The 11,074-nt window shown below is 38.7% G+C and overlaps 1 protein-coding gene across 3 annotated transcripts in view; it reads right to left on the bottom strand.

Moving 5' to 3' along the window:
* Positions 1-11,074, bottom strand: part of bckdhb (branched chain keto acid dehydrogenase E1 subunit beta) — a 59,894-nt gene that overhangs the window by 41,807 nt on the left and 7,013 nt on the right. Inside the window, exons 1-5 of one of the 3 annotated variants that reach the window (XM_020621597.1) lie at positions 8,841-9,241; positions 6,761-6,838; positions 6,302-6,370; positions 2,942-3,075; positions 774-929 (exon numbers count right to left, since the gene is read on the bottom strand). In XM_020621597.1, the coding sequence (XP_020477253.1) occupies positions 774-929; positions 2,942-3,075; positions 6,302-6,370; positions 6,761-6,838; positions 8,841-9,039 (636 nt within the window). In that variant the 5' untranslated portion in view covers positions 9,040-9,241. Of the gene's footprint in view, positions 1-773; positions 930-2,941; positions 3,076-6,301; positions 6,371-6,760; positions 6,839-8,840; positions 9,242-11,074 lie in introns of those variants that run through there. The other 2 variants (XM_020621596.1, XM_020621598.1) reach the window with 2 other exon arrangements.

Here is an 11,074-nt window from a genome sequence, read left to right on the forward strand (position 1 = left end):
TACAATGTGAATTTCAAACCCCTCCATGATTTCTAAGTGGGAGAACTTGCAAAATCGCAGGGTGTTCAAATACTTCTGTTCCTCGCAGTATGTGAGACAATCACTTTCTACCTCAGGAACTGTTCACACATACCAACAGGTATCACTATTCGTTTGTTTCCTACTGTAAATAGTGCTGTATGGTGCCAGGATCTTATTTACAGAGCACATTCACAAGGAATGGCAGCTGTCATGCCTACAAGTGTTTGACAGTACATCCAAATGGTATGTAACCTGCTATACTGACATGTAACATGACAAAGTTAAAGGGCACCTGGGCTGTCAGATCTAAAGCGTATAAAGAAGGCTAGGAGCAACAATATGCTACATGTGTTGTGTCTGGAGTATTTCCAATGAACCATGTGCTAGTTCACATTTATTAGAACTTGAATTTTTGAAAATGTAATAACCCTAGATGTAAATGGCTTATGTCATCATTTTGCGTAAGTATCAGTCTTTACTTATTGGAACATTTTCAAAATCATTAGTATACTGTACTTATTCCCCATGGTCTGCACTTTCTTTCTGCATTTATTTTCAGTATTATGACTGTATTAGCATGAATATAATTAATGACAGTAAGCTTGGTCCATTTCCTACACCTACACCTTGATGCTTTGCCAGAATGCTTCTGAATGTGTTTTGAAGAGACATTTCAAAATTGCACAAACAGAAAAACTACAGAAACACAGAGGAAGGAGTCAGAATCAGTAATAACAAACTGCATGGCTTACCTTGACGCCAGGGCAGTGTGCAAAGAAGGCTTCGGGGCTTTGAGAGTGGTATAGTGATCCGTGGCCAACACAGCCCCACGGAGCCCGAATGGTGAGGCCGCCACAGTCAAACAAATTGCCAGAACGGTAGCGGTACTTGGCTGCTTCATTTACTATCTGGAAGAAAAAAAACAATAAGATTCAGCTTAATAAGACCACAGAAGTTACAAAAAGATTAAACTTTACTGAACCTTGGGTGACAGCTGCGTTGTTGCAACAGCAAAGCAGTACATTATGTAAAAACACAAAACACTGTAATGTGTAAAACATTTAAGTTTCATGAGTTGATGCTGCTTTAATAAATTGTGAAAAACACTGGGAAAAAAACAGAATCTTCTTCTGTGGAAAACTGGATTTAGGTTTTATGTGCTTCTCTGTTATTCCTCTTAAGCTGTCAAAAACATAGTTTGTTTTTAATAAGCACAATCATCTTAAGTGTCTCGTTGATTTTAACTACAGCTACAATTTCTGATACTGGGCTTCCTCCAAAAATCTGTCCCAGGATCTCCTCCTTGAACGTCGTGTGAGCTGTTAATCAAGCTTTTACTGCACGTCTCTCAAGGTCAGTTCGGACTGCACTGTTTTAAGTGACGCACAGAAGGACAGAACCTCTGCATCATAGCAGGAGCCAGTTAGAAACCAAATCTATCATCACATACCGTTTTATGTTACCTTGACATAGCAAGGACTCCCATTTATCTTGGTGAACAGGAGAATACACAGAAAGACTCTAGTGTCCACATGCATGCGTGTTAAAACAGCAGGGCAGTCCACTGTCCTACTTAGCCTGCTAATGTCACATTAATCTTCCACAAGAAAGCTGCAGAACAGGGAGACATAGTAAAATGTTTCCTTTGTTTAACTAATTTTTAACAGAATTTTAAAAAATCTTTTGCCTCATTACTTATACACAAAAAACAGCACATTCAGAGGAAACATGGATACAAGTCAAAGTACAACAAGTACAACCCAGCTGTTTATTCATGCCAGGTATGTCTGGTTTGTCTTCATATCAGGGAGTAGCACAATGATGTCAAATTGTAATCACCAAGTTTACACATTATACATCTTTAGATTAAAGACTAATGCCACTGCATTTTTTTTATCAACATTGTTTTTTACCTTTAAAAGGCCGATTTTGCTAAGTTTTGTATTTTTCAGGCTTGGTCAAGCATAGTCGCTCCATGTCTTAACCAGCTATAAATTGTTATTATTAACAGTTAAGGCATAAGGCACACATATGCTATACATCTATAGACCATGCTGATGGGATACCATTTACCATGGTTCTGGCATAAAACATATTGTATACAATGTTCAAAAAAGCTGTTTTTTTTAAATAATTTCTTTTCACCTTTGTTTATCCAGTCCTTCTACTGTTTAGATGTTTGCCCAATACAATTCTCACCAGCTCTGGACGATACAAACAATAGTCTTTGTATGGAGTTAGCGAGATAGCCAAGGGATCTATTTTCTGATACAGTTTGATGATTGTGAGGCATGCTGTGAAGTTTTTAGGATTAGCTATTTGAAAAAGAATTTCTACCTTGAGTTGTCAGAAAGATAACCGAACAACAGATATCACTGGAAAGCAAGGGCCATGTTGATTCCTGCAATGCCTGTATGATGTCTGTGAATCCTGAGTTTCTATATGTGATGCAAATGAGAAAAGGGTATGTGATTATTGATGGAAAAGGCAGGAAAGGTGTTACTTTCCCATAGCATGCTTTCTCTCATTCAAACCCACATCCCTTTAACGAAACACCTTCAAAGAGCCAGTGAATCCAGTGACCCTTTGCTAACAGGGGGAGACCTTCCTGGACCACATAAGCATTGAAATAAGCATAAGATGCTTAAAGGATGTTTTGATTTCCAAGTGCTATGTTGCAAAGTGGTCAAATATTTAGACATTTCCTGTCTCTACAAACACTCTACAACAGGCAGTTTGACTTGTCATAACAGAAAAAGCATGGGCAAACAAATTTAGCTGACAAAATCCAAACAGCTCACCTGAATGAAATGCACTTATTTTTAATGTTATCAATGACACTGAGCTTCTCCTGCTGGGTACAGACAATCTGAGATGTCTGCCTTGAAAAAGGTCTATTGAGGAAGGGAGTGCGTCTTACCTGGTCAAAAGCAGGGAAGATGTAGTCAGCAAACTGGATCTCAGCGACGGCTGTAGCACCAGCAACAGCTACACCAATACCAAATCCCACGATCCCCTGCTCACAAAGGGGAGTGTTAAAGACTCGGTCCTTACCTGGGGCGACATGAGATGACAGGCGGGAAAAAAGGTTTATAAGCTGGAGCACTAGTACAGAAAGGCAACTAGTGCCTAATGAGTCAAAGTGTTACCTGATGTACAAAATTTAAGAGAACTAAAGATTCACAGAGAAGTTTAAGGTCTATGGTGTGACAGCCACAGTGCTATCAAGGCTGAGATCATCAAAAAGCCAACTGATTTTAACCATATACAGTATTTGGGACCACTGATCTCAACTGTAGCTGCTATTTAAGGAATTGCAGACTTTTTATGATAACAGCGCACGGCCCATGTCATACACCAAACTGATGTGACTGCAAAGATGCCATGACATCCTAAAATAAATTAAGTGCCAAACTGATGACTCCAGCTGTAGTTAACCAAGTCTGTGATGCACACACAACCCCCACGGAGTATAAACAGAAAAAAAACTATGTTCCATTCTCCACCCTATAATCTGACAGAGCCACAAGAGTGTGTCTCTAAATTTGGATAGAGTTTGTTATTTTTGCTCTCATCTTTGTGTATTTGCCAATCTGGTGTTTTTCTGTTTTGCTGGCAAGTGTGCTTCTCATCAATGAATCTCTTGTGTGCTCTCCTCTGTGCTTACAAAGTCTGACGCAGCAACAAAGCACCACAAACCCTTGGAGGCATGAACAATGAGTGATTTAGTGTCACTCAAGCTGAAGCCAACCTCAAATAAGCAGCTTCATGTTAAAGTGACAGTAAGCATGTGTATGTGTGTGTGACATCAAAGCAATGAGTAGTAAGTCAACTAATTACAACTACAACCAAGGAATGTTCAAATAACACATTGTGTAAATATCAAATCCAGTGTCATGTTAATGTTTATGCCTTGGTCTTTACCACAAATCTAGAGTCTATTTTAAACACACAGCATATTTGAGTAACTTTTCTAGTCAGTGCTGTCTGACACCAACCCTGCTCTCAGTGAAAGAGGATAAAGACATCAGTGAGAAGGAGAGCGGTCACAGCACAGAGTCAATATGTCCTGTTGTTTTCAGGAAACAGCAAGTAGCCTAAATCCAGTGGCAGGAGTGCTGGATGATCGAGGTGAATGCATCTGCCTCATAAAGAGCCATTCATATAGTGTCTGCCCTGCATTAACCTCTGTTCTGTAAAATGGCTGTGGGAGGTAGAGGTGTGCGCCCTGTCTTTCAATAGTGAGAGGGATAAAAACAGCTTTACAGCCATGACTGTACACACGGATGAGATGGAAAATAATGATCCTTCGCCAAAGGTCAACACTCCTGACGTCAATGAAAACAAAAGGCAAAGCTGTACTGTAGGACCGATTTGAGACTCCTTGCTATTTTAAGGTGAAAAAAAAAAGCCCACAAAATAAACAGAGAACCAAAACAATTGTATTGACATGTAATTATTTTATACAACAATGAACAAGAATAACGTTTAAGTACTGACATTCCATGTTATATTTAGTCAATCTATTTTGGGGGACCTGAAATTAACTGAAGAAACATTGGGACATGCGCACTGCCTGTTCCCAGTTCTGCCAGAGACATTTATATAAAAAGAGGCTTCTAATAGTTTAACTACATTTTGCAGTAGCTTGCTAGGAGTTCAACTACATTCATATTTACATAGTAATTTAAGCAGTTACATTACTTTTTTTTGCCATTTTTATGTAGTTAACTACTGAAAATACAAACAAGCCCCATGACGCATGTGAGCGGCATTTCATTGGCAAGGACATTTTCAGTGTCAAAAGAACCAGCTGTTAGATAAGAACTCTGAGATATAGCTCATGAATCGTATATGCAGGACATTCTGCTCTGACAAGGAAAATATTGACCCATTATTTATGGCAGTGTTTACTCTGTTCATACTGCCTAACAAGGTGCAAGTTAAAGACTTGTAGTTGTTAAGATTGTACACGTTACAAAACTCACGAGCAAGAGAACAGGCCTGGTTCTTAGACCAGTGTTCAAGTCAGCCAAACTGTCTAAAAAGCTGCTAATGAAATACTTTTTTCTCTTTGCCGCTTTAGCTATATTTTTTTATTATGCTTCTTTCATTAGCTGCTTTAAAGTGCTTTAAATTTTGTGTTACCTATTTACCTACTTTATATTTCACTTGTATTTTGTGGCATTCATGTGGACGGCAAAGTAAGAATTTCATTGCACAGGGAAACACATTTCCTTACTGTGCATATGACAATAAACACTTTGACCTGACTTCGCTGCAGACAGGTAATACAAAATCCAGATTTGCTTAAAACAAATATATAACATTTCTTGCAATTCAGTCCCTGTGAAAAGCCCAGATGGGATTGCTTTATTTAGGACAGGTTTAAGTCTCAGGTAATAAACTTAAGTGAGTGGCATTTTTTGCTAGGAAAATCACAAGTGTGAATAATAAAATGCACAATGGCTAAATATAATTCAGTATTGACCTACACTTTATAGCCTTAAATCATAGAGAATGAACATAATAAAACAATACTACAAGATAATCAAAAAATTAAAATGGCCCTCAAATCCCACTGTATCTTCCCCACTGAACAAACTGATATTACCATGGATGGATTATTGTGTGAATGGGAAATAGCATAAACTGCAGCTTCAAAACTGCCATAATGTTGAATTACCATCTCTGTGACTCACTCCAGCAAAATGTGAGCAAATAGTACTTATTGCAGTGCTCTTTACAGAACACGGAAATAAAAAAGTGCAGGCATTACAAATAACTGTAGGGATGTCTCTTCTGCACTTAAATGTCCCAGTGAACGATGTTAGCCTACATGCCAAGGCCTGGAATGGAGACACCTAAATAAGTAACCATGACTATGAAATTGGTTAGGCCTATTTGGCAGGATGATCAGCCTGTAAGACCCTGAACGTAACATTTTAATTTGAGTAATACTTGAGCAATGGAGAGGAAAAAGAAGACTCAACAACAAACTCTCAGCAATGAGCACTGCACCCTACTGTGTCAAGTATATAAGATGCCCCTACTACAATGGATAAATAAGTACAAACAGATCCTTATGGTCCTCTGGGTGAACAATGAGTAGTAATAAGACCTTTCAGGAGGGCTTGGTGGTGAGATTCTTCACAGTCCTATCCTGCTATCTAGTGGCAAAATCATGTAAAGCAGACTGAAGAACAGGGTGCTGACATGTAAGCAGACTCAGCTATAGTGACATTTTAATTAGGGGATGAATCAAAATAAAATATCTTACCATATTTGTCTCTCAAACCGACGGTGCACCGGAATACTCCACCAAAGGCAACATCTTCCCCAAAGATGACTGCATGTAAACAAGACAATACACTCAGTGATAAAAGTGCATGCACTTCAGCACACAAGAAAGAAACAGGTTAAAAAAAATACAGTGTAAAGATGCTACCTGAAAATCACATCATGAGAAAATCATGACACTGGACCTCTAGTCCACTCCTGACTACAAGTCTATGACAATCTATGGTGCTTGACTAAAAAAAAAAAAAGATCACATTCATTTTTACAATAGATGAAGAAAACTGAATTTTAAAAAGTTTGGACACTTTTGACTGGTACTGCATAGTTAAGAAGAAAAACATGAATTAACATAATGTGCACTGTCAAAAAAGCACAACTGTTATCAGGAGTAACATTTTAATGAATGTATACAATTCCACTTCCTGTTTTGGCATCGTACCTGCTGTAGGATCATTGGCCAGAGTGTTGTCCAAGGCACTTGTAATTGACTGGAACAAGTTCATCTTTTGGGTGGGCCCTAAAAAGTAAAAAAAATAAACAAATTTAAGGATTTGACAAGAGCAACAATTCAGCAGCATGCACAATATATTAGGATTTGACAAACAGTACACAGCCAAACTGTTGACCATAGTCAACAGTCAGTTGCTACTGCAACTGCAATAAGAAATAGTGTATTGTCTTTCTGATCTAGTGAAAAGGCTTTCAGATTTACGAGTGCCAACATCCTTGTCAAATATATTGCAGAAATAACTAATAACATGCAAATTAATTGATCATTTATATGTTGAAACTTAATCAAATAAGTCTATGTCCTCTTATATAAGGTAACTGGGCTTAATGTCAGCAAAAAGCTTTCAGAGAGTTCTGAGTCACATATATTGACCTAATGTTACTGCACACAGAGGCAAACAGATATGCTGGTTCTCAGTCAAGAAGGGATTCTGCAACACTGTCTTTGTTAAATAAATCAAGGAACAACTGCAGCACACCAACTTTATCCTTTAAGTTTGGCATATCCAGCTGCTATAATGCACCCATGCCGCTGAGAGAGATGGGAGCAGAACACTGAGGCAGTCTCTGATCCACATGCTCTCAGCCAGCTCCACTGAAGATGGACTCTATTGTGCATGCTCCAACGCAGCAGTATGAAGAAGCCCGTGGAAACATGGGGCATTCATTTTTCAGCATATGCACCAAATGAGCAGCTATCAAATTAATGAATGGGGTGCCCTTTTTGAATACAATCATAGTGGGTTGCTGTTCTGAACACCACACATGAAGTAAACTTAACAAAACATGCTGTTCAGTCCACAAACCTCTGCACCAAAGATGGATCATTCACATAGTAAACAAGTGGATTTTGAATAAAGCCTTGTTTCTCACTCTTGTGGAAAAGAACCTGGTTAAATTATGAACATTCAGTAAGAACTGGGGATAGGAATTGTGCTCTGGAATTATTATTATTTTATTTGCTCCAAATAAAAATTAAAGTTTAATTCTGTTATTTGACTCATTTATATGAAGTAACAGTAGTATTACTAACAACTGAGGAGCTTTGATGGCCTTTACTAGATTACCAGTGAAGCACAGGAACTCCTTGCATGACTATGTTTCTATTGTTGTAGCACTTTGTGCTCTTGAGCTGAAAAGTGCGGTACAAATAAAGTTTATTATTATTATTACAAGGGATGTGGAGAACTGTTAAGACCTGCCTATTCAGGGTTGATTTAGACCCACAGAGTGAACAAAACCAGGAGGTACCCTGCAGTAGGTGTCTGATGCAGGCCAGAAATACTGCTTTACTCTCACTGAACCAGTCCACTTCCTAAGCAGGATTAATAGAGTTAGCGAACATTTTAATCCACCCTCCACTCAACAATGTGTTTTGCTTATTCTTCCTTTGATGTATGAGCTTCACTGTGCAGAGTCCAGACTGTATTTACATTCATCTGTTGAAGAGGAGTGGTTTCCCGTCTCAGTTTAACACGAGCATGCGAGATATGACACCTAGTTTGCCAATCATGGTCCAGTTTGAAACCTTACAAGCTGAAAACATAAAACCGCCAGACAAGCTGTGAATGGTATTTTCAGTGAAGCAAAGGGCATCTTGTGTCTAATTAATAACATTTGAAATGTATCATATTTGCATATATATGTATATATATACACATACATACATTTGTAATTTTTTAGGGAGAGAGAGTGAGTATATGTAAATTTATTAATTTTCAACTGCATAAATACATTTCTGTGTAGACTTATCAGACAAGTTATCATCTCAGGCAGGGTATCAAAACAAAGATGGCGACCCACTGATTACCTGGATAGAAACAGAGTCACAACGTGGGAGACAGGTTAAAAATCCTTTCTTATTGTGCAATCTACTGAATATTTTTACGTCCAGATGGTCAGAATTGTCTCTATTGATTCTGAAAATCGCAGCTGTAATGCACCATACCTAAACATTTTTTTCTGCTAATGTAGCTAGCTAACGTTTAGCCAACTGAACAGCCACTCACCATATTGTGTCGGGACGGGGTCAGGCTGAAAGGTAAAGTGCGCTGCATGCCGTCTCTGTGTTTTTGTGCGGACGTTGCAGCTCGGGGACAGTTTCAGTAGAGTGGCTCCAAAAGAGCTGTGACCCCTGGTGCTAACACCGGTATTGGGAACTTTCGAGCCTGCACCTCGGAGGAAGAACCGTGTTACTGCCGCCGCCATCACTGTTGTGATTGACCAGTCAGGAAGGGCAAACTGAATCAAGTGTGAAGATCGTCTAATAGAGCGCAATTGCCATTACTCAGTGTTTCAGCAATATATTTACTAATATAGCTTTGTGTTAACATTTCGTGAGTTGGTACTTGATTTTTGAATGTGGTTAGGAAATCTCTTTTATCCCAGAAAGGCGTCAAGAAAAACAGAGGCAGATTATAAGAAGAGGTCGGATCTTTGTGGTACCCAGGAACAGTGGCAGAGTGAGACGTCCTGTTTACTCCCCTCCATTCAGGCTCCACCAACAGTTAAAGGTTGTGATTCGTCACTAAAGAGGGCGGCGTGCGTGTGCATCTGGTAGTTTTGACGCAGTCGCAGTCAGTCTCAGACATCAGCTCTAGGACCACAAATGGAAATGACCCATATTTGATGTGAAAAAGATTTTGGTTTGTCTACATATCCGTGGAAGTTCTGATCTGAATCTCTTGGAAGGGGAAAAAAAATCTAATTTTAAAGATGACAAAGGAAACAAGGTGGAAGTCTTTCTGAACTCCCCGGTTACATCCCCATTGTGTTCTCATCTCTGCCAGAAAAGCTTCAAGTCTTCATAAAGTCCAGCACCAGTGTCCCAGCCAGTGCTGTTTGTGAGCAGCTTTTCAGCACTGACAAGGACATTTTTAGTGCCAAAAACAACCACCTTTTGGTTAAGAAATCTGAGAGATGGCTTGTGTCGTCAAATGAGATTCTGCGCTGAGAATTAGTAGTAATACAGACCCGTTTAGACCAGTGTTCAAGCTGCTCATATGATCTAAAAGGTTTAAGTCATTCAGAGTGGATGTGTCTGATGTCTTAGGGACTGGTATGATAATGGATTTTTTAAAAATGCGGGGAACTACTGCTTGGGTTAAATACAGGTGGAAGATGTATGCATACACACTAGCTAGTTGATCCCCACAGGCTCTCAACACTCTAGGGGGGACACAATCTGGTCCCGTGGCCTTATTGGAGTTTACCTGTTTCAGGGCCTTCAGGACCTGTGTGTGCGTCACCTGAAAAGCAGTGTACCCCAGGTTGCAGGGGGATTTTGAGGGGGTGTCTGTGTTCAAGGGAAATACTTTTGAAATATTGTTCAGAATTATGATACTCTTTTTTTTCAAAAGCAGACAAAAGTTCAACACAATGCACTAAACTCTCGGCAATTTAACTCATTAGCAACGTTTCAAAACTGACGTCACGGGTCTTTGAAGTTTGAGGTGAAAGTTTGAAAGTTGAAAAGAGGACTTTAGGGGGCAGGACTGGGAAGCAGTTTACAGAGAGGAAGACTTAGACAAAGCATATGAACATATAAATATTCCTATCGTGTATTTCTTCTCATCCATAGCACTTGTAATTTTTTAAATATATTTAAGAAAGTATATGACAGGAACTGTCCTCGTAAGCAGTATAAAAACAAAAGGAATTACAGTGGGAAACCGTGGATGAGTAAGGGATTACAGAATGCATGTAAAAAGAAGAATGCGTTATATAAGGAATTCATAAAGGACAGATCAAAGAAGGCGGAAGAAAAATATAAGTCATATAAGAACAAATTAATTGAGATTTTGAGGAGATGTAAGAAACTATATTACTCTAAAGTATTAGAGGATAATAAAAATAACATGAGAGGTACTTGGAATATATTAAATAAACTGATTAGAAACAGTACCAGCATGAGTAACTACCCTTAATATTTTATGGATAATGACACACCGGTCAATAGATTTGAGGATGTAGTTGATAAGTTTAATAGGTTCTTTGTGAATGTTGGTCCTGGTTTAGCAAGAAGCATTTGTACAGATGATACATCCGTCACTATAAATAACAATACAATTGAAAGGAACATGAGTTCTATGTTTCTGAAGCCCATAGTTGAAAAGGAAATTATAGAGATAGTGAACAAATGTGGTAATAAAACATCCAGTGATAGTGATGGTATCACTATGACAACTGTTAAATGGGTAATTGAGGAGATATGCAAACCATTAACCCATATTTTTAACATGTC

This window comes from Monopterus albus, unplaced genomic scaffold (genome assembly GCF_001952655.1).
Source record: "Monopterus albus unplaced genomic scaffold, M_albus_1.0 scaffold262.1, whole genome shotgun sequence".
NCBI lineage: Eukaryota > Metazoa > Chordata > Actinopteri > Synbranchiformes > Synbranchidae > Monopterus > Monopterus albus.